The 24,970-nt window shown below is 43.3% G+C and overlaps 1 protein-coding gene across 1 annotated transcript in view; it reads left to right on the forward strand.

Annotated features, from left to right (window-relative positions):
* The window catches only part of Pdk1 (Phosphoinositide-dependent kinase 1), a 286,368-nt gene that overhangs the window by 47,773 nt on the left and 213,625 nt on the right, over positions 1-24,970 (forward strand). Inside the window, exon 2 of the mRNA XM_067360045.1 lies at positions 5,223-5,261. Coding sequence (XP_067216146.1) covers positions 5,223-5,261 — 39 coding nt within the window. The remainder of the gene's footprint in view (positions 1-5,222; positions 5,262-24,970) is intronic.

Consider the following 24,970-nt stretch of genomic DNA (forward strand, 5'->3'; position numbering starts at 1 on the left):
AATTTTTTTTTTTTCGCAAGATCCCGGGAAAAGTGTCGGGGAAAGGACGCGTCATTGGAGAACTTGATGGATTATTTATCCCGGGGAGAGCGTTGATTGCTACCTTCCACGGAGTTCCGGGCCTTCCACATTATGATTACATCGATCTTGTATTTGCAGCGCGAAGATCGTCGTGTCTGGAATCCTAATCGTTCAACTGTCCCTTCACGGCCCCTCTATACGTACGTTCGTGCACGCACGTCTGATTTATGCGTCTTACTATTGGAATTTATAGGTTCGCAATGAGCAAAGTTGCGAGAGGAATTGAGAAAACTGCGGGGATCCTCGGGGAAAAGTCCGAAAGTCGTAAACGAGGCGAAGGTCACTCGCGGTGCGGCGAACTTGGGTTCGGTTAATCCTAAATCGATCGGATGCTTAAATTCACCTTCGATTTACTGCAATTGCTAGCTTTTCATCTCGTTCAGTTCAGCAAGAAAAAAAAAAAAAAAAGAAATATGGTTGTTCGTTCTCGTTACTCACAATTGTAATCATCGGTCTTGCTTCTTATTCTACACGTGTAACGCACTTTCGCACGACGAAGAGGATCTCGTCTAAGCAAAGTCTGCGCCGAGACGCCGACTGCTCTGCAGAGAACGAGGGAAAATTCATGGGAATTGGATAAAGTCATAAGGTAGAATAAGGGTGGGATTGCTCTTGGTAGTGTCGAGTCCCCTAACGTAGGATCTTCCTGTCTACCCTTAAAGGCGCGGAAAGGACCTTAAGCTGTTTTCTTCCGCGCTACGTGTTACATTGCGCAGGAGTATACGCTATTCGTGTATACATACTCTACTATTTATGTGTACATAGGATACGTAAGGCTACTGTGCCTACTAAAATTTATGTTGCGCGCGGCAAATGGAAAAAGATCATTATTTTATTTTTATACAATATGTATATGATATGGAATATGCGAGAATATAAATTTTACTGTTATTATAACTTTTCGTAAAGTTAGTTAAGTAATTTAAAATATAGGATGAAAGACGTGAAATATCTCGATCAATTAGAAATGAATTTTCGCATGTAAAGTTTTTAAATCAGATCGTGATAATTAACAAAAAAAAAAAAAACATTTATTAAATAAGCCACCTATGATTTTTTCATTTAATATTCTTTTGCAGAGATGCGGCAAATTTTTTTTAGACATCACGTAAGGAGGTCGTAAATGTCATTTTTAGTAAATTCGAAATTTCGAAGCTCCTTATTTCGGTCTAACTTAATTTGTCCTTAATGTAATTCACCGCGAGTAGTTGATTCGAAATCAGTGCAGCGTGCTATTTCGTTCGCTCGTATTGTAAAAGAAATTTGAACTGTACGCGAGATCAGATTTGTCGGATATTTGATCGTACAAGTGCCTCCTCTCTCCGTTCTTTCATCCTATCGACGGTCTCGCTATCCCTTCTCAACCTTTTGAACGAGCTCTCATAAGAAGTTCGGCAATTTGTAAGCTGACGTCGTCCGCGGAGAGATCAAGGATGTACGCACGTGCTATATAGCTCTACATGCGTCTTCACATATATATACATGAATCATGCATGTATGCATAACACATAATATACCATGTACGTATACACGCCGCATAAATAGCTATCTCGCGGATGTAGGAAGAGGGATCATTCTCAACGGGACAGCGACGCGAGAATGAGAAGTCTCTCGAAAGTGTCCATCAAATTCTCGTTTCGCATCTACGTCTCTATAATTCAGCGGAAGCCGCATCGTGTCACAGTAGTAATTATTTCTTTATCAAAATTTTTAACACGCTCGCGCGTATGCGCGTGGCGAATTTTTTTGCACAACCATATAATACGCGCTTTAAAATTTCGGTGAGTTTAAATTTACATCGCGACGTGTACTGCCGAATTGACGGTAGCGCGCAGCGCAGAGAAAGCAATTTGCGATTGATTCGACTGGCATTGTCAAAGGGTAGCCATACGAATCCGCGCGCCGATGCGCTTTTATCGTGCTCGAAAGCAGATAAACGAAAAACAAATAAAGCAAAACGATCTTGTGTTAATCGACGCTGTCCAGTTCGCGGATTTGCACGGCCGCTATTTCCATGTTGGCCTCTCCCATTCACTCAAGCGTACACATATCCTACATTTTTACCGGCACGTTCTAAAATTCCATTGCCGTGTACTCATACCGGCATAAAGTGTTGAGTGTTAACATTATTATACAGAGCACTCCAGATATTTTCTCTTCCTGTTGTATTTTTCAATGTTTTTTTTATTAACACTAATATTAAAACTGGACTTTTGGTTGCAAAAAATATGTCATACAGATTGCAGCGAATATTCTTTACATTTTTAGTTTATAATAGGCGGAATACGAAAAATAGGCGGAATAGAAATATGTGATAAAAATGTATTGAAATTGTTCTATTAATTTTAACATTCGAGTTAAATTATAGACAAATCTGTTTCTATTCGTGTGCGTACATGTAAGGGTAAACTACATATTTGTTTATATCGGAAAGTTTATACGGGATAATTGAATTTTGTTTTTATTAGATCAATATTGTGTGTTTTTAGCACGCGCAGTTTCGCCAATGCGAGTGAATACGGAGTTTCAGCAGTGTATGTGTTGGTATCATGATATTCATGTATATATGCGTGAGTAGTATAATATCTACTTATACTATGTGCTTTTTACGATTAGGCGCGAAGTGTTCGACCGTTGCGATTTCATTCACACAGACACGGATGTATACACGCGCATGCTTCCATTCTGCTTCCTTCGTTTGTAGTAATCCCAGATGAACGCTGTTGGCGCTTCAGCTGTGAAATCTTCAACGACGCAGCATGCGTCGAAAAAGAACAGCGAGTCGATATTAAAAATAAAAGGAGGGCACGATTGTTCTTAGAATGTATAGTATCTTTTTATATTCTTTTTTATAAACTATTTTAGAATAATTAAAATATAAACTAATTTAGAATATGGAAAAGCGCACCGTGCAGACGCAATTAACTTGCACCGCAGTCTATTGAGCTTTTTATACTAGATTTTCCTGAGGCAACAGAATTTCTATTAGAAGCTTTAATCGTTAAAATGTGCAAGTTAAAAAAGATCGTCGTGAGTCTTCTGACATTTTTGTTAAAGAAAAAATTGACTTAAAATTTGCCAAAATATTTATCTGAAAACTTGCACACACACACACACAATAAACTTTTATTATTAAATATAATATTAAATATAATAACCTTATTACTATGAGCGGCAAAAACAAAATGTAGAATGCAGAAATTGCGACCGAATAATTATTTACGCACGAAACCATTGACGATAAATATTACGAAGTTAGATCTCTCTGAAGGGAAATACTTATGAATGAAATTACGAGAGCGCGGCTCTGTCTCGCAGCTGACGGTTTAAGAAGAACCACCGCCGGATATGAGCTGCCATAGCTCGAGGGCTGTGGGATGCAAGAATGTCACGTGGCAAGCATTTTGCTCGTCCATCCGTGCATTGCGCCATCAACTTTGGCCATAAAGCGTCGCCTGTTCGCGAAGTTGGTCGCTCCGTCTTTGGACACGAATTCTCCCTTCGAACTCTTGACATACATATATCTACCCCACGACCGCGCATCGACGTGTCGTCCCTCTGGCCGAACCTATCTTTCGACCTTGTCTAGATTGAATCGGGGATGTTGCCGGCGCGGAACGTGAATTGCATGTTTGATAGAAAAAGAGAAAAGAGAAACGTATATGTGGTTCGCTCGAGCCTGCTGTCGAAACTGTGAACTTTGATAAGGCGCGCACATCGTATTTGCTTTGATGATAGTGCATCTGCTTCATTACTCAGCATTACATATAATGATGCAACGAGTTATACATGCAAGCAATGATCGTGCTGAAATGATTATGGGGATTGATAATCAGAAATTTACATGTGGCGTATACTAGAATTATTAATTCATCTTTAAACTACATATTTTTTATCAATTAAGTACAAAATTATATATTGCTCTTTAATGTTTAATTTATACAAAGTATTTGTCCTAAATTTTTAATTTTTTTAATTATCGGCTTTCAAGTAACTGCAAAGTATTATGATTCGGTTTAAATGGATATTTTGCTTTGATAAAAATTAAAATACATAGAAATATAATAGATACGATAGAGCTTAGAGATAAAATTTCAAGTATACTCGACTCAAAATATCTCAAAGATTCTGTGGGTAAATGATGATTTGACAAATCTGTAACACTCTACAACGTTATTGCAAAAATTCGTGCATAACGAGTCGCGGGGGCGTAGCCCAGTGTAATTCCACTTTCAGTGCATCGATAACAACCTCCGCATGTGCAATAAAGTAGGCATTCTTGATGAGTCAGCTCATATGCGTTGCAGCGTAAAACTGTTATTACGCGGAGGCTATTTCTGGACGCATCAAATCTGCCAGATCGTTAAAACGTTGTATTTAACTGGCTTAAGAAGTATTCCATCCGCCCGTCCGTCCATCCGTCATAGTGGTGGATTTGCGAAGAGTGACCGGTCCGCCGTTGAGAAGCTATACGCCATGGCGAAACACGCAATTACGAACGTGTAACGCTGAATTACCCACATGCTTTTGGCGTGGCTGCAATTATGTGGACGCAGGCGAGCATGATTTCACTCGAATCACGAGCCGGTGAACGATAACGAATCCGATTTTAGTCGCTGCGATTTTCCAACGAAGCTGATACGCGCTTAATCGCGAGTCCGATTGCTTTCTTAATGCATTCGCATTTATCACAAATTAATGTCTACTCGATTATCCGGATAACGCGTAACATCACGCTCTTCGTGGTATTGAGCGGTGTCGTTTTTGCTCGTCACGTCATTTTTGCTCGTTCCGTTTTTTATCGCGCGCACAAAGGCGTAATGTTAATGTTGTGTAACATGGAAAATGGACGTAATGAGCAATAAATCAATAGCACAGAAATTAAAATACAGTAAAATTTCCATATTTTTTCTCTTAATTTTCTCTTTTTTTCTTCACTTCTTCTTGCAATAGAAGAAAACAAACAAAATATAATTACGCTATTTAATTTGTAAACGTTAAATATTTTTCACATGTTTACGATTTATGATTATTTCTAACATTTATATATAAGAATCGAATTCTTATTAAGCAAATATTTTACAAAGTTTTTGTATGTATATATAACTCATAATAAGTAAAATATATGTTATTTCTTTCAGGTACAATTGAGGACGTGCTTAACTGGGGTGCAACGACCGGTGAGTGTGTGAATTTATTCATTATGCATGCAGAATTACATAAAGCAATGATATCGTCAGTCTTTATTTGCCAATATTTTATAATTGCTAAAAATTGCGTTTTCGTATTTTTTTAAACTGCTAAAGTTTAACTGTAATTCCACGCTCGCGTAAAAATATCTGCTCGTATTTCTGTAAAATTATCGGCGTCGTTTCTTCAAAAGTGCTTGAGAGCTTTGCAAACCATCGAATGTTGCATCGGGTGTACTTGCATTTTATGCCTCCTACGGTTATGCAAGCATATCATTTACCGCGAGATACGCGTATATACCCGCGATGTTCTAGACCCTTTGCATACGTGTGCATACACCGGCATGCATGCAGGTACATACGGGCAACCTGTTGCGGCGCAATTTTTACGGAAGTTTCCGCCTCGTCTACCAAAACTGACACCTACTGTAAATCACTCCCTCACGAAGGTCCATGCATCTCCGAATCGATCACCGATTTATGACGCGAAACGTTACGGCGGCCACAGTTTTATTTTCATCTTTATGGCACTTCTGAAATATTTGCGCGTTGATCATAATTCTAATCACTAAAAGAGTTTTCACTCGTAAAAATGACGAGTGGAAAAAAACTAATTGCAAATAAGGAATAAATTATATTATGACTTTACAATCGTCGAGGTTTGTGCATTAAGTAGTGTTAGGAGGAACGGTTACACGTTAATAGCGTATGCGAGATGAGATCTGTGGAAGACACGAATGTATATTCCGCGAAGGGAGACGGTGAGATTCACACTTCGGATGATTGTGATAACTTACTTAGGCGAAATAATGGATTTGGTACCCTTCCGCGCGGGAGATCGCTCCTTTAATTCAACGGTAACAGCATGGGGAGGGAACAGGGTTTCCTTCTCGACGAACCGGATTTAAGGCCTTGAATAAGAACGAACGAATTAACACTCGGAGGCTTTTAATTATGGACGTGAAGCCAGAATCGGAGATTGGCGCGAGCTAATCTCTCTCCCTCGCGAGGCGGTGCGCCGAATGGCGCCGATTACCGCATTCCGTCTTTCGCGCTTATATATTTGACGGTCGGCTTGAAACGAGCATCGCCGGGATATCCGAGTAGGCGAGGGAGATCAAAGTCGCAGCCGCGGCCGGTGTCTTAATAATAGGAAATAGGTCGCGTGCTCCACGTGCCGCGTTTCCACTGGCGGCAGAAAAGCCAGGAAGTGTCACTCAAGCGCGCCGCGTCGGGTCGCGTCACTCCAGAATTCTCGATGTGACAGGCGCGCGCGCGCTCGCTCGCTCGCGCGCGAGATACCCCTCCCGGAAATGCATCTCTTTCTCCCGACCGCGCGCTGGATCCATTACGAGGATGAACAGATCTTTTTCCAGTGCCGATATTCTTAGGTTACTCGCGGGGGCGGGATCAGCGGATGGCAATCGATCTTGTCTTCTCGGATGTCACGATAAAGCACCTAATGTCACGCTGCATTTCGGAACATTCGACGGAGATCGGGTATCGATTCCCGCTTCGCGTCGACGATGTCGCGAGCGCAAAGGGGGGAAATTACGGCGAACGCTATAACTTGTTAACTTTTTCTTACGAATTGCGAATTTTGCACCGGAACGGGTTTTGCGCTGTAAAATTTGGATCCTGTTGTGAGCTACGCGAGGCTTATATTACACGATTGCACGATACGTATTACTGGCGCAGCGAAGGCATGAAAGCATAAAGAGGCGTATGCAGTCATCGACAAATGGCGCATCGTCCCGATCGGTCGTGCGAACCAGCCGTGTATACTTGTGTGCGCGCGTACCGGAGATACGTACGCCGGTCGCGGGATAAAATCCTCAAGTGTCACGTTTTACTGCCGCGTCGCCTTTATGCCGGCTACCCTTTATACCTCGTGGGACGGAAAGAAGAAAGAAGGATACTATTTCACGAGTATTACGATCCGCCAGGCATCAGCCTCTGCGAATGGCCATTCCGTCCGTCGTCTCTGTCTTTCTGCTTCGCCGTTCTTTTCTTCTTCACCCCGCAATAACATCCCCGACTCTGCGCTTCGCTTCGGTTTCTCCTTCGCGAGACGCGAAGCGTCTTTTGCAAATTCCCGAGCGCGTAGCCGAGCGCAACGTAACGGGATCGCCGGTCTCTCCTCTTCATCCACTTTGCGCGCGATAGACATTTTACGGGTTGTCAAGCCCGATGACTCTCGCCGTAACTCGTTTATCACGCATTCGCGGACACGACGAATTGTTATCGGTTGCTGTCGATATTTGCGGCGGTCGGCCATCACGCGAAAGTATGAGCGTTATAGCGATCGCTAGTCGGCATTTTTCTGCGTCAGCATAATCCCTTCAACACATAGGGCAAGGGGGCGAGGGACAGCCTCGGCGGCGGCTCCGTGGGTCCGGGCGTGATCTCCGGCCGAGCGGGATCGACGCGATCGATCAAGTCGGCAACCAGTTCCGAGCCGGCAACGTTTGGTTACCTTGTTGCGGGCATATTCCGCTTAATTAGTCCGTCTCGCGAGATGAAGAGCCCCGATTAAAACCTGCCAGCCGATTTGTTGCTCCTGCCCGCGTTCGTTGCGGACCCTTTTTCTGAATACAACCTGCCACCGACCGACCGACCCCAGATACGATGCGGGACGCACTCCTCACGTCTCGTCGTGACGTGGGGTCTAACTTTAGATGCGTCGCGTCGCTACAGTCCGTTGTTTCTCTCTCTCTCTCTCTCTCTCTCTCTCTCTCTCTCTCTCTCTCTCTTCCCCTCCCTTCCCTCACCGGACGTTAAGCTGCGTGTTATGACTGCGGATACTCGCTGCGATAAATTTCCGCGGCGCGTCTACGTCCGGGGGCGAATCGGTCATGAGTCTTCGCGAATGAACCTTCGTACCGGGCCGAAGGGTCGGCGGAGGTCGACGTGTGATCTGAATATTGCGCAGATCGCGAATACACTTGAGCAGTTTTGATACCGCTTGACCTTTATACGATCGCGAAGGAATAAAAATACGATTATTCAAAATAGTCTCGACCCACGAGTCTCTCTTGTCTTTCATGAAAAATTCAGACGACAGGCCTCGTGCGAATTTTCCGCGCTAATAATTTCTTAGCGAGTTCGCTCCCGTTCGCATCTCAACTCAGCGCCGGTGTTTTCAGGCCGGTGTGCCCGCGTGCAAGCTATCCTTGTCCTCTTTCCTCGAGCGCCGAACTTGTTCTACGCGGATTAGCGCAGCTCGGGGGAACACTGTTGCACGGAGGAGAGATGCATTCTCTTGCTCTCTGCAAGGGCGCGTAATTATCTCACTCGTAATTCACGGCCGTTACGGAGGGCGCCTCGAGTTTACCGCCCGAGAGATTTCTCCCGGCTACCTTGCCGGGACACGAGCAAACGGAGATGAGAACGTTACTTAACGAGATGCGGTTTTAATTACGACGCGATTGTTTCATTGCCCGGGCTTATCGCGGAGGCTGTTTTGATATCATCGCGAAGATTTAGTAGTTGCCACATAATATAGCATGTAGCTGCGATTTCAGCTTCATACACTCGCGTCTCGCGTATGATAATTTCGCTTGCCAATCTCCTCGCTAGACATCCTGGATATCCTTTCACGCATGGTAAAAAAGTATTTCTCATCTTTATCCGCGCTTTCATACTTGAAAAGTCACATTATATCAGAGATAATATTTCATATGCAAAATAATTGACATATTTGCGAATCGCTAAAAGACAAGTTTATAATAGCCTTCACTAGCCTCGCAATGCATTGATGTTTACATTCTTGTCTCTTTTCAAAAGAAATTCGAGAGAAGTTCGAGTGTGTTTGAGCTGGAAACGCAAGCTTTTCTCCTCCTTTTGTCTTCGGCGCTGTATTCCCGTCATTTGTAGCTCGCGGCGGGACGCTTCTGCTTTATTTATCCTCGCGTAGCCCACGTTAACGGTGAAGGAGAAGAGCTTCTTAAACGCTGCGGCTGAATTGCATTGAGTTCATGACCTCGTGCGTCTAGACCTCCACTGATTCACGCAGACGCATCCTTACTGTTTCTTTTGTCAGGCGTGCCACGCGTTTCGAGAGGCCAGACGATGATTTCACATGGTGCTCCCCCCTTTTTTCCGCTGTCACGAGCGGAGAATATCGCCGACGAAGTTAGCGGCGAAGACAAGCTTCGTTTTCGACTCGCGATTTCGACGCGAGGAGTGCGACGATATATTTAAATAGCGCAGCTTCCGAGACTCTCGCTGCAAGTGACGGACCGAGTTTACGTTTCGAGTGTCGCGCGACAATCGTCGAACAATCCGAATACGTTTGCTTAGAAAAATACGTTATGCGAGAGCGCGTTATGACGATCGCCGCGCACGGTCCATCGCGAGAGAAGTTCGAAATTTCAGGATTTCCCGTCGCAAGAAACGAATCCCTCGGTGGGATGGCCCGATTGCTAATTCCTTCCGAGTTGAGGAACCCCTTTCCATCCAATTCATTGAACCGCTCATTCTCCACCTTCTCCACCTTCGCTCTCCTCCTTCGGCTCCTCGTCTTTTTCGTCTCTCACCTTTCCCGGCTCGCTCTGCCCGCGTCGGTATTCAAAGACCTCATAACAGACTCCTCACTCATTCTATCCACCCCTTTCCCCTCTCGCTCATCCGCCAGGATCATCCTCCGCCTTCCTCTCTCTTATTCACTCCTCGGGCGCCCTCTTCCTCCTGCCATCGCTTCGGCCGCATCTTCCATCGGCGCAGGAATGCGGTCCTTCCCCTTTCCACGGAAGAGAAACGAGACTGGGGAGGAAAGGAGGTGTAAAAGGAGGAGGCGAGAGCACGGGAGAGGATAAGTGGAGACGGAGGTGCAGCGGCGACGGCGGTGGATAACGAGAGAAGTAGGAAGGCACGCGGACGACAAAGAGGCCGACACAATGACTGGCCTTTTCTCGGTAAGGTTTGAATATATCGGCAGCCTATGGAGGGGCATGAATTGGTAATAGAGGAAGTCGAGAGATCTCACCTCCCCCTCTCCCCCTCTTCTCCTCCCACACCCTCGCTTTGGCCGCTTTCTCGTTCGCTCTTTCTCTGTCGTTCTCTTATTTTCTAAGAGGTCGACTCCTGACTCCTATCTCTAGACAATTTGTGCCTTCTCCCCCTCCCCCCCCCCGTTCTTAGCGCTCCGCCACCTCCGAGGACCGTTTTCTCACGATCTTAAAGGGAGAAGCTCGCGTGAATCGTACCTGTCCGTTTTCCCGTTTAATCGATGCGCGCCGGAATAACTTCGGCTGGATTTATGATAATGAAACGTGATAACGAAAAAGACGATCACGACGGTTTCAATTGTTTTACACGCATTTAGGTGAACGGCGATGCCGCGCCGTTTTTGTCTTTGTTCGTAGCGGTATTCGTCATTATTCAATATTTAACTGCTTTTCGCGATTATTAAAATTTCACAGCGCGATATCAATACTTTATAAATATGCACACCTTTTACTCGTCGCTGTTTCGTATTTGTAAATTTATAATTGTCGCGATTGTACATAATTAGAGCAATGTCTCTTAATGCGAATCGAGATCACGACAGATAGCTCGCGGTACTATAAATTTTTCCGAGACGATCGAGCGATATACCTGGATGAGAATCCCATTTTTGCTCTTAAGAGGGTGCCGTCTACTCCATCAGGTAGCGAGAAACGGAGACCAACTTCGCCAAAGAAGCTGCTCATTATCATAACACAGATCGCGCATTCGACCTGCCCCTTTTATCTGAGAATTTTAAGGGTATGGAAATGAAATTTATGCGCGTCGAATTCTTATCCCATCCGCCCCTCGTCTCCTCGACGGAGTCAGTGAAAAGAAGTCGCATGTATATATATACCGCATGTAAAATTCAATAAACGCGTAATGATCTACGAATCGTAAAAAGATATACTTTGAAATGAGAGAGAAGATCAGATAATAATTAAGAGTTTATAGTAGTAATATTTTCGAATATTTTCCAGTATTCGGATCAATTTATTTCGCGATAGAATGAGCAGTATATTTAAATTAATTTGGAAAAATATAAGTTTTAAATATTAGTTTTAATTAAAAAATAAAATTTTTAATAAAAGAAACGCTTTTATTATTTTACGTTTCGTAAAAATATTTTATTGTTCGTAAAAGTATTTTACTTTTTGTAAAGTTATTAACTCTAAAATTCCTTTTATTTATTAAAAACTTTGACACATCAAACAACACAAAGTTTTACTTTTTGACTGATTTTTAATATTTTATCACACTGATTTAGATGTGATATTGATCGTGTAATAAAATAGTGGAAAATATTATCCGTCTGATAATGTTTTGTTTTATAAGAATATTAGATAAAAGGGCAGGAGTCTTATCGGTACTCAAAATACGGACGCGATCGATCGAAAGTGGCTCGAGTTTGGTTTCGATAAGTGGTTGTTGAGGGAGTAAAAGGTGATAGAACGACTAGTCTCGAGAGATAAGAACTAGAAAGAGACGATGATTCGTTTGTGCTTTTCTATTCGTAGGAAATTATTGGATTTGAGTTTCCCGATTTTAGAATAATTCCTCGAATTCTCAGTTCATGTGCATAATCTTCTGTGTAAGTTTTCGGATAGCGGTAAATGGCGCGTGTCTCAGATTTTACGGTGGTCTGATTTGCCAAAGATAGAAATACATTCCTTCTTGGAAGAAACAGATTCAAGTAGCGATAAATTCGAGGACGGAACGAGCGAGGTCCCTAAAAAATATCCACTTTTTTGCGGTCTTCCCCCCGACCTCGCGTCCTGTGTAATAAAATTTTGTAGAATGGCAGACGCACACTGAGAGGATAAAGTTTCTTTTCTTAATTATCGTCGCTTCGTTAATTCCTATGCCGGGGTCATACCGCGGACTCCGGCCGGAGTTAGTCCGCAAAAAGGACGACAGGATAAGCAGAGGGAAGGGTCGAGGGATGGGGGAAGAAACGGAGAGTGAGGATGCGACGCTATGAGGTAAATGGCCACGCTTTCCGGAATTAAGGGTTGAAGGAACGTAAACTTGGATCGCTCGGCTATGAGTAATAAACCTACGTTTCTCTTGGAAGCGCCCTTTTATGAGACGCACGGGATCGCCGGAGAAAATATCGTTGCGATATCGCTTTCCCTACCACTCTTCCTCCTCTTTTTTCCAAGTGAAGCACTTAGAAAAATCGAAAGTTTATTTCGCGATGGAAATATTCGGAAATATTTATTGTCTCGTTATAATCGAACCGCGCTTCGGTTTCGGTTTGACGAAGGCGAACAAACGTTCGCGCGCGCATTTACTGAGGAAATTTAATCAACGTTGAGCACCCGCTCGAAAACAATCGACGATGCTTTCGATTTACGGTCGAAGCGATTGGACTGAATACGTTATTATAGCTATGTTAGTTGTAAAAGAAGATGAGGTCAAGTGAGTAACTGGAACCGTCAGATAAAGGACACACATCATGATGATTATTTATTGAAATGATGAAATTGAATTATTATAAAATCGCTAAAAAATGGTATTTATCTCTCTAACAGAGATTAAGGAAAATTTTCAAAGAAAATAACTATGATTTTGTCATTGTAATAAAATCATTAAATGTTAGTTTCACTTACCTAAAGTTTCAGTTACCTAAATTTCAGTTACATTATTTTGCTTCAGCGATATGTCCGTTACAAATACCGAGCTATAGATGTAATGTCCAATTTGGAATAGTTTCCTTTCGGGGAATTAAAGGGTTACGTGAAGTTTTATGTATGAAGCTTGACAACGTACTTAGTCGAGCGATTATGCGTTTTTACGGAGGGTCGCTGAACAAAATTCTTCAAGATTTAACTCGCGTGTCGAAAAAGCTACTAACTCGATACAAAAGGACCGGCTAAAAGGGTAAGAGAATACAGTTATCCAGAAAGGATGAAGCCGGGATGCGGGATTTTACGTCATTTTGCGGAATTAAAAACCGAACGCTATAAAAGTGGCTGCACTTTACTGTCTCTTTCTTTTTGCTTTATCTCTTGATTTTTGTAACTCGCTTTTGACCAACGAAAACGTATGTGATAAACGTATAAGCTAAATAAGCTTTTTAAAAATTTCACTAACTTTCGCGCTTTTAAATTTGAAATAAACAACTTCGCTCTTGCAAATATTAGAACACACGTGCATGACCCATTTTCTTTGTTTAAGCTTTTGATTCTGAAAAGAATCTTGTATTTATGATTGAAAGGACATGTTGCATAATAGTAATGAAAGCATCAAATTACTTGAAAGGTCAAGATAGTCTTTCTCATTGTTCTATTATTGTAACCGCGATACTACGAAGAATTCTGGATTCGCTTCTTTATTTTTCGGGTCGGAGAATGCTTTATGATTGTACTACTTTCCGCGCGGCGACTTATGTCGTTGCTTGGTGCACTGAAATACAATTTTATCGCCTCCGGCGAACAGGTGACAGCGAGTATTTTAACGGGAATCGTTATATCGACACGTAGCAAGCAAGGTGAAAATATCGTGTTTCGTCCGCTCGGAAAACGTGCACGCGGATGCACCTTATAGCGGATAATCTGGCGGGTATATTTGTGTTTGCGCTTCTGTTGCGCAGACGCGCGCAAAAAAAAGAATGCGGACCCTCGCGGGGATAATCTTTCTCATAAAACAGGAGTTGGTATTAATACTCACAATCGATGAAATTACATTTCGGAAGAAGAATGCAACCCGCATAATACGATAATCCGATTAACGACCTGTTACACGAATACATTTGAGAAACATATCGTTTTTTGCGTGTACGAAGCTGCAATGTTTCCGAACATATCCCGTCATTTGCGAATAATTGTATGAATCATTTTTATAATCTGTTCAAAATCATGCAATTTTAATATTGACAATGAGTCCAATCCGATTCGTCAATTGAAAAAAATTATTTTAAAAAAGTATATCACACATAATTTTATGTTATATTTAATATTTGACTTAAATAGTTATTTTAGATTAAATAATTCTTTATATTTCATATAAAAAACTAATCTTTTTTAAAATTTTTATTTGTTTATATTGTGCATTGTACAAATTACTGATTTGTAATGATGCTGAAAGTTATATGATAGAAAGTTAATTATTTTCTTTGATACATCAATAATTTCTAATAATCATTGGAAAATAATTAAACAAACGAAAATTAATTTTATTTTGTATTTATATATTTTCAATACATAATTACGTAGGCGTATATCTATTTAAATGACGAGAGGATTAAGGAAACTGTATGATCGATATGCTAAATGGATGGGAAAATATATTTGAGACTTATTTACATTCTGAATGAGACAGACGCACTAGTCTGCTTCGCATCGTATCTCGCATACATGCGTTTTGATTGTATCTTAGGAGTCTCCCTGGCACATCGCGTCTCATCAGCATTGTCTCGAGGCACAGAAGCCATATCTCTTCTCGATATCAGCGAAACCACACCCAATAACGAAGTAACCGGCGCGAAATAAAGTTCCGGCTAATTGACGAAATTACATTTCCCTCGGAAAGCTAGAAAAAGCTTACATCGTCAGGGGTAGTCGGATAATCCGATTACCCGGCAGCCACCGGCGAATATACTTGAGACTGAATTCTCGTCTCCAGACCGGGGGACGACGCCCGCGCGTCCGTCCACCACCTCGAATGTGCACCCGACACCCGTCGCCCGCGTATCCACGAGCCAGAGGGGTGTGAGGGCGCAGAGGGGACAAGAGCCGCGACGGTGCGTGTATGCGTGGAGAGATGAGTTTTCCCGCGCGCGGCAACCTACGTCTCGTCGCCATTGGCGGATCGAAGTTAGCGCGGGAGGCCGTCGGTACTCGTGGCTGCGCCGACGAAGAAGGTCGGCAGATGGATAGAGAGAGAAGGAGCGAACGAAGTTGCGCGGTACAGCGCGAGGACGCGAGAGGGGAAAGTGCGCAGTCGGCGAGCGGCGGACGAGTGAGGGGTAGAGGGACGGGTAGGGTGGGTCAGGGGTACGCGGAGGACTGGACGGCCGCCCGGTGTAATAGCGGCGGGCGTAGTACGTAGCGGCTGGCATAGTATTACTACGCAGTGGCGGGCTTACTACGTAGTATCCGAGAGAGTGTAGTGCCCCGCGGGGTTGCGTCCATTGATCCCCAGGACTTCTCCTCTCCTCCTCGCCGTGCCCGTCGCGGGGCTCGCTGCCGACCCCACCATCGACCGTCGCGTTCTTCCCCACCGAACCTTCCCCGTTCCCCCTTCTGTACCATGCCCCGTGCACCCCTCTGGCGCCCTGTCCATCCTTCCTGGTTTACTTCCCTCTTTTTACCGTCTCGCTCGCACTCTCCCGCGTCTCTCGCGCCGGCTCCCACACCGCCGCCTCCGCCGCCTCCGCCGCCGCCGCCGCCGCCGCCGCCGCCGCCGCCGTCGCCGCCGACTTCTCTCTTCCGGCAATGCGAGACCCCACCATCAACGCCGCCACCATCCCGACGGCGGTGCGGCGTTACTTCGTCGTTCGATAGAGGCCGATGCCTTGAGCTCGAATCACGCCGAATCAGACGGATCCGACGAACTTTTGCGGATCCGGGGCTGAATCCCTCGGCAACCCTTCGAATGGAGATCAAAGCCCGGCCGCTGGAAGGGAGAAACGGCGGGCATGGACGGGACTTGGGCTTCTTCCCAGAAGACGGCCGCGTTAAATTTTTGCGGCGGTCCGATTTTAATCTCGTTCATTCAAATTCAAATATATTGCGGAATAGTAATTATTAAAAATATTTTTCAATTTTTCCTTGCATTACCGAAAATAAAAACGCTTACTTTTCTGTTACTGTCGTTTTTTTTTAATATCGTTAATTATTGTTATATGAGTGCCATTACTGAAATTTTGATTATCTTTTATTTGAATTTGTGTATCAAATCTAGTATATAACGATTTTTAATATCTTTTCAAAAGTCCTTATATTTTCCATAAATTTAATAAATATCTAATGGATATACCGACTGTCTCTGTTTTAGAAAAATTAAAGATGTCACAGAACATTATTTATTTTTAACGCGAGCGCCGATGATATTCTTGCAAGAGTTCAAACAATTGGCGGAATAGAACGTATCGATGCTCGCGGTTGCAGCGAGACGAGATCTGTCCGGTGGCAATAATCGATCGTTCTTGTGTTAGGCTGAGTTTTTCTGTCGATAGCGTTACCGCGGATGTTGTGGAATCGATTGTCGGCGAATGATAACTTTCGTATGACATAGCGTCGATGACGAAACCTTTCGTTTTTACGCGGTTCAAGGCGCTGTGCCACGCGCTCGTCATAAAGTTCAAGGCGAGTTCAGGGATTAAGGTGTACACATGCATGAAGATCAAGCTTAATGCAAAAGTTAGCGTATGTACAAAGGCCTTGTGTGAAAACTTAGGTCAATATTTCAACGCGTCAATGCTTGCGTAAGCGGATACGTAACCGCACCGCTTTAATCGGCTCGTTTATGCGTTTAGACGCACGTGTATATTTGACCTATCGGATAATTACGTCAATCGATTGCATTGGCGTTTTTACGATGCATTATGTAATTATTACATTAAACGAAAATTACAATTATTATCTATTATTGTTACAATACTCGAAATATTCTAAATACAGGGATAAAAAAGAAGAGAGAAAGGAAGAGAAAGGAACATAATGTACACCGTAGATCCTTGAATGGTGCTTAGTACGAGGGTTTTAATAACTGATATTGAAATATAATCTCACCATGATATATTTTATTATCGCGTAGAAGAGGGCCGTCGTAATTGCGCAATTACGCCGTAATGGGCCAGCATTTAAGTTTGCATAATACAGTCGAAATCTTGATACATTAGCGACACTTCGGAGAGAGAAATGGACAAAAGATACCAAGTTTTTGTCTTAAATTGCGATGACTTGTCGCCGTTAAGCGTAGTATAAATTACAGGATTCTCAGGCGTCTCTCGGCAAGTCGTCGTCGCCAGGTCGTCGTTATCGAGGTTACCTCGACAATCGGCGTAAGCAACCGTCCAAATTAGCGAAACTTTTTAATTGCTGTTTTTGCCTGTAAGCAGATGCATAGCTATTCAAATTGCAACGAAAAATGCATAAAGTTGAATGTGGAATCATTGCAATTGAATGTCGTATAAATTATCGTATAAATGTTGTATAAAAATGTTTGATTTTGCACTTAAAAATCGATACTGCAAATTTCGTCCGGCACAAACGACGGCCCTTTTCTGTCTGTGGCCCGACACGTATTGCACACGTGCGCGCGTCATATTGAAGTCATATGCGCCCTGGACGCGGGCGGCCATCGCCGCGCTGAAATGGAGCTGCATTCGAAAGTAGCACGGCTGTGTTTACAAACAGCAAAGAGGCCGGACGAGGGCGAAAGGGTGAGGGAGGGATGAAACAGGGCGCAAAAGCCCCGCCAGGTCTATGGCCTACGCACAGTCGTTTATTGTCCCTTCCTTTAGTGAAACGTTACACCGTGGCGCAAGAGAGGCCTCTTCCTACCTATTACGTTTCGCCATAGTGGTTATTTGAGGCCACTTGAAATTTTTTAAAACAATGCATTTTGCCATAATAAAGTTAATCGAGCGATATTTAATAGCATTTTCCGAAGAACCGAAAAACATAGATTACAAAACTTTGTAACATATTGCAGATTCAATTTTACAAGTTTTTTTTTTGAAACTTCGAAGAAATTTATAACAAATTAAAATGATTAAATTTTATAAAAAAACTCGAAGATTTGAGAGAAAGAGAGATATTTTTAATTAAAATTGAAATTAATATTTTATTTTATGTTACTTAGCTGTATTAATTATTTTATTTTCTCAAATTTAATTACGATGAGAATTATGTTTTAAGCGGACCATTATATGCATTAATATGACGATTTTTAATTTCCATTACGCTAAAGTGCAACATAACCGATAGCGTATATAATTTCAAAACTTTTCTTCCGCACATTTTTGAGTAATCTATGTTTTAGAGTGTTAATAAATTGTTAACTCTCTTTTTCTCTCATCTTCTTTTTCCTCTCTTGTTGCCCGCTTTAAAAGTTTTATATGGCAATTAGTACGCATTACGATTCTTATAGTTAATTTGTAAAGATTATAAATTGTCTACGTGTAGAATTTTTCATTATGATTACGCGTAAACGCGAGGCTCCAGACGCATAATCGTCTGCCGAACGGTGCATTTAAAATATTAAATGGACTTATGACCTTGCTTCGACTTTGGATTAGATGTACATAGAAAACCAGTTTGCTGGCTGGCGAGTTAATCGCGCAATTTATGACCGGCATTTGCGATGCACCTGTGCTTACCTATCACTGGCATAAGGATAGAATCGCGACAGAATGGAAGACAAAGCGATCTCTTACGCGTGTATTTTGCAGCGGACAGTTGCATTTAAACGGGACAAACGTTCGCGGAATTTGAATATAGCGTTTCTCGTCAGCGTAATCTCACGGCGGTTTATTCTATAAGCAAAAGTTTGAAAGAATTTCAATCGAATTGTGCTGCAATGCATACGTCTGCATACGAATTTTTGGAATACGCGTCTACGCAATGGCGCGTGTGACTCGTAATTCGATTTGAATATCTTTCGCGTTCGAAAGGTTTAATATCGACATTCACGGCCGTGTAGAACACTGTTGCGCGAAAGTTGAAAACTTTCCACTCTATACATGTACGCATTGGGAGCTAATAGGAAGGTTTATACCGCGTACGTACACGCGTGCGTATATATAGCACCGACTCGGTTTTCAACTCGCGCACATTGTCGCAAGGGGTGATTGTCCTCGGACCCTTCCTCATCAACCCTCCTCGACCACCGATCTGTCTCGCTCCCTGCCCATGTTCTATATTGCATCCCCAGTTTGCTCAATTTCTGACCTTTTGCAACCCAACAGCGGTACTCCACTTCGTTATCATAACATTCGCGTTTGGGAAAATGACTGTGTTCGTTCCACTCGCGAGGCAGCTTGCGTGACGATAACTCTTGAAGCCGAATAAATCTACGCGTCTCGTATAGTTTACTTTTTCGATTCTGCGTAATTAAACTGCAGTAGATAACGATTAAAGAAAAGTGCGCGAGTGCACGCGTAGATGTAGGCGACACAGAAAACGGCCGGTCATAAATTGATGTTCTTCGCGTGGGCCCCGTTGAAATTCCGCGATATTTATGACGGTTATTCGTTTGGCTTATGCTAGCGAAACTTGCCGGGGAACCTTACACGCGTGGAATCGCGTTATTTTGCATTCGCGTTTACGTTATTAGGACCGCTTATAAATCGTTTTTTTTTTGCGGAAAAACTTTGCTCCTCAAACGCTTACACTCGGTATATCATAGTCTGGATTTCGCTATACCTGCCGTTAATTAGCCACTTTCTCGGTCGAACTTTCAAATTCTTGAATCACAATTGGTATCTAGCTTTCAAGAAAGACGAAAGATTCATTTTGAAATTCGTTCTTTTTAGCACTTGTTTTCTTTCTACTACACATATAACATTTTCTAAAACGAGATTATATAGTCTTTATTTTAATGACAAGAAGTGTGTAAGGCAGCGTGTGCAGCGCACAGGAGCAGATTTAATTTCTAAAAAATATCATCTCTAAAGTTTATCAAATTTTTAATCTGTGCTTTATTTACCAAAATTTTTATAGTTTAAAACATTTTATTGAAGACATTAAAGGCACTTGAATATTGAACAATTATAAACATTGATTAAATATTGATTTTGTCAGTTGAAGAATTGAGTTTACAGATGATGAAAATCTTTTTTTTTGTATATTTCTATTGCCGGTTTTCTGATACATCCGTATATATGTTTCGAGCAAGGCTCACGCCGGGAAAAATCGTTTCGACTTTTCGCGTCCCGCGATCCCGCTTATGGAAAAATTTACCGACGGCGCTATCGATGAGTACACAATCGATAGTCGTGAGGAAACGTGTCGGCCACGCGCGAATAAATCTAAACATATTGCGGGAGAGAAAGAAGAGTGGCGGCGAAACGGGAGAAGCCGGTTGGGCGCGCTCTAAGCCACATCGCAGACGTGCCTGTGGGAATAGAAAATCCTCGGTGGAACAGGCCTACACCCCTCGACCCGTCGCCGTCCCCTTCCTGTCGTTTCATTTATGTCCAGGAGTGTAGACACCTTGCGGAGTCTGTCGGAGCTCCGGAGGAGAGAGAGACGAACAGACGAGAGGGATAGATCGGCGGCGGAAAGAGAGAGAGAGAGTGATAGGGGGAGAGAGACGGCACCGAGGTGCCTTGACGGGAACGAGACGAAAAATCGTCTGTGCGCAGGGGTTTCAGGGCGTTCACCCTAGGGTGGGTCCAGCGCCAGACACAACACTCACACCCCCATTTTATGGGGTGGTAAAGTACCTATCTTTCTCTCTCTCTTACCATGTTTCTCTTGCTCTTCCTCCTGCTTCTCTTTCTCTTCCTCCTGCTTCTCTTTCTCTCTCTTCTTCCTCCCTTCTCTCCCTCCCCTCCCTCCCTCCTTCTCTCTCTCTCTCTCTCTCTCTCTCTCTCTCTCTCTTGTCCGTACTCTCCCCTCGCTGACTGTGTCCCTTCTTCTGCCTCTGCTCTCCGCTCACTCCTCTCACCTCCTCGCCCACTTCCTTCATCCCTTCCAGAAGGGTGGAGTACTCGCGTTTACGTTGCGCCATGCGTTATTGCGTTTCGGTGCGTGGCACAAGCGCAAAAAGCGTGTCGTGCTCCACCCTTTTCGCCGCTTAGAAAATTCCTTGCAGCTAACGGTCGTTATTTTGCGCTGATTGTCCGCTATCTTCTAAAGACTATCATGAGAAATCTGGATCAGAATTCGAACAATTACATTCTACATTTTTGTCATTCGCTTCCTTTCACTATTTCGCATCACAATTTTGTGACGCTTCGAGGTTTATTTTTTGTAAGAATCATCGCTCGCTCATGTAGATACGAGTTGAGAACCGTTATAATTAAACACCGGCAAATCCAAAGCGGCGGCCCATTAAAACATCCCCTAACGAATGCGGGGACCGGTTCGTAGCCGCCCTGTCTGGCGCAACAATGACTCACGTGCACCCCCGTGACTTTAACCCGGCGCCGATCATTGACCGTCGGCTAGGTACAGCAAATATATTTGCATAGTTTTCTAAGACAGATGTAAGTACGATTGAACATTATTCGTACGGATTGTGTTTTATCGATTTGCAATTTTTTTAATTTTATTTTTTGCTTACGTCAGCAAACGAGTGTTCGCATGTCACGTTTTTGATGGCACCGATAAGGAACGAGATAAAAGTCTCGTGAAATAATAACACGGTTTATCGGAATCATGCTTTCATTGCTTACGACGTGCGTGCGAACGTTAAATAGAGCGTGTATGCGTATCTCACGCGTATGTTTACACACTCCGCACGAACAGCGAAAAATTACTCGCGTCACCAGGAGTATTATTTACCCCCGCAAGACATCGGTTATATTTATATACCCTGACCACACGGCAACCGCACACGTTCTCGGAACGGCTTGCAATCACCTAGGTAGATACCGATATACCAGCCGTAGTCCTTCCTTGTGGCAAAACGCACGATGGCGAGGAGCTAGTTCGAATCCATACTCGTACGATATAAATAAAGTAAGGAAAAGTTCGCGGTGAACATAACCGTCGGGGTGCCCAGAGCGATTCTTCGAATTTATTCGCGCTGTAATCAGGCACGGATGGTAACTCTTGCGGAAATGGCGGGAGAGAGAATTGGCGAAAATTAGGTGTTAATCGCGCCGGTCGCTGATTTCCGCTACATTTTCCCTAAAAAAAATAATTTTCTCCTTACATATATTTGTTTTTACATATATTTACACTGACAACGATTCAAAAGTGCTTCCAAAATTTCCCGAAATCTAAATTTACTAGAGTTTGCATTTAATTAATTATAAAACGTTATTTATTTATTGCGTTATTATTAATTTTTACGTAGAAATTCTTGCATAAATCTCTGAAACTTAAACTAAAAAATTATTTAATAAAATTATTTTATAAAATAAATACATGAATAAGTAGTTTTTGTTCATGTTTTGTTATTGCATCATTATTTTAAAAATTGTGGAAAATGTAGCGATAAACCTCAGGAACTAACAGGTATTTTTAATTAAGTACTTTTTGCATGTTTTGCTTTAAAGATTAAAAGAGTCACAGCAGTAATTTTCTGGCGTTTTGCGATTGCATAGGGCGAAAGGACTGCACGACGGAGAGGTTATCGCGGTATTTTTACGTTGTGTGCCCGTTATTCGCTCACTCGTCCGTCGGTTCGCGCCTTAACCCTGGCTTTTCCATCTCAACGCGACATCCCGTCCCTTTCCGTTCCCTTCGCCCCCTCTGGCGTATTTTTTGTCGTCCCGTGGCCCTCATGTGATTTATATCCCCCGTGAAAAAGGGTCCGTTTCCTAATTACGGGATGAGAAAGAATTACCGCGCTGCCGGTTGCGCCGCGGCTCTCCCTCGAGGAGCTCGGGTTGTCTGCGATGCGCGAAAATGTTACTGAAAAATAATGTATATTCATAACTCGGCATTTGCGGGAGCGTGTGTGATGCGCGCGCGGGTTAAACGCGGCGGAAATAAATATCCCGGTCCCTGCGGATGAACACTACCGGGCGCTCTCGAGTGCGTGCATTAGGTTTTATAGAAAAATATTACCATACGCCTATATCTGTACACACTTTAACGCGAACCGCCGAGTCGGCGTCAACGTTGAACGAAGACGTTAATAATTTACAACGATCGATTTTTTTGACAAGACGAAGAAAAGCAAATCGATCTGTCGATTGAAAGTAGAGGAAATAGCGTCGATGTTATCGCATCGTTGGTATAAATGTTTTGTTTTTTTTTCTAACAAGCGGTTGCGTGCCGCGTATATACATTAATGTATTTTGGCGCCTTCCGCGTCTATGAACAAATGTGTCGTATACACGCGGCAATTTACCGGGGCGTGATAAGCCGTCTAATTAGGACAGCGACAGATGGCACTTAGGGTCTGAATTGGGAGAGAATTCAAAGGAAACTCGGAATTCGCTGTTACTCGAGTTTATTGTGGGGTTGCATGAGAATATAATTATATTATAATCACCCTAATGATGGATGACGACAAGACCGATGATTAATTGTATCTTAATGCACAAAATATGAATGTAGCAAATTGTAGAAAAACCGTATTGCACGGCATAATGAAACGCAAATGTAACAACGTGTAAAAATGCGAAGTGACGGACGCGAATTATTAAAAAGAATTGAAGGTTAAATAGATCCTTCACGATCCTCCAGCATTGATACAAGGAAACTTTTCGCGAACAAAGGGAGTTATTAGCTCTCCGGCTGGACGTTCCGTGTATAGAGATAAAATCCATACCGCGACGACGTTCCTTCCCTGGACGATCTGCATCGCCGTGCGTCCGCAGCTTCGTATGCAAGGCACGAAACTGCACGCTGGCAGCAATCCGTCTTGGATACTCCATACATCGAAATCGGCAACCGCGCCGCGCGCGTCCTCGACGCTTCCCGGAATCTCCGGGCCCGAGAAATGCGGCGGGGCGCGGTAATAATGTCGGTGTACAGTAATAAGCCGGGGCGGTCAGCCGAGGTCAGACGGACATACGAACGGACGTGGTGTTTCCAAAGGGGTGGCCCCGATGGGATTCGAGACTTGGCCCCCTTCCTTCTCTCGCCGCCGTTGCCGCCGCCGCCGCCGTCGTTGCCGCCGCCGTCGTTGCCGCCCCCGTAGAGTAGTAGGTCGTCGAACTACGTGGAAACGAACTTAACCCCCCTGATACGCAGCCCGAGAAGGGGAGAGCTGGCAGACGCGGTGCCGCGCTCCGGAGGGATTCTCGTAGCAATAAAGCAACCGGATTAACACCCTCCTGCTCTCCTTGTTCCCGCGCACCTCCGCTACCTCGACTTCCCATTCAGCGAGGGCTCGCTCGCTCGTCTTCGCTGGCAGTTGGTAGCTCGCTATAATTTACCTATCCTAAACACGGCGAATGCGCGTTGTACATGTGTACCGACGAGTAGCGAAATAGGTGGTTGAAGAGGGACGGGGAGGACCCGGTGAGAGCAACAAGCGTGCCGAGGGGGGCGCCGGAACCGACGGAGTGGCGCGAGCAGTCTCACAAAGGTGATTTAACCCGCGCTAACTCTCCGCGCTAACTCGATCGGGCTCCTGTCGCGCGCTACGAGAGCTACTTCGCGGGGAAAACAGGGGAATAAAGGCGAGTTTAACGCGGTACGCGCTTGTTAATCGCGTCGGGAGGATCGTCTAATGTAGGGAAAAAATTAATAGCGCGAACGATAATTATCAAAATATTTAATTATGTTAAACAATCTACAGCATTCGCTTCGAATAATATTTCAAAATTGTAAAAAGATAAATAATATTAAATTCTATGTAATTTGCGAGAAAGTGTCTAAAAAATTATTTTGCGTGCTTAAAAATATCAAGTTTATTCAATTCATTTTTGTATAACTAGATTTGTATAATCAAATTATTATGTAGATAATTATGAATCTTAAACCAGTGAACTTACGTAGAGTCTTTTTTAAGCAAAAGGCAAATGGTTATGTAACTATATTGTTTTGCGTTGAATGGCAAGAGAAAAGTTTCTTTATTAAAGATATTTTATTTATTTAGAAACGCACGAAATATAAATTCTGAGGCATTTAATT

The sequence above is a fragment of the Linepithema humile genome, chromosome 1 (genome assembly GCF_040581485.1).
Source record: "Linepithema humile isolate Giens D197 chromosome 1, Lhum_UNIL_v1.0, whole genome shotgun sequence".
Classification (NCBI taxonomy): Eukaryota; Metazoa; Arthropoda; class Insecta; order Hymenoptera; family Formicidae; genus Linepithema; species Linepithema humile.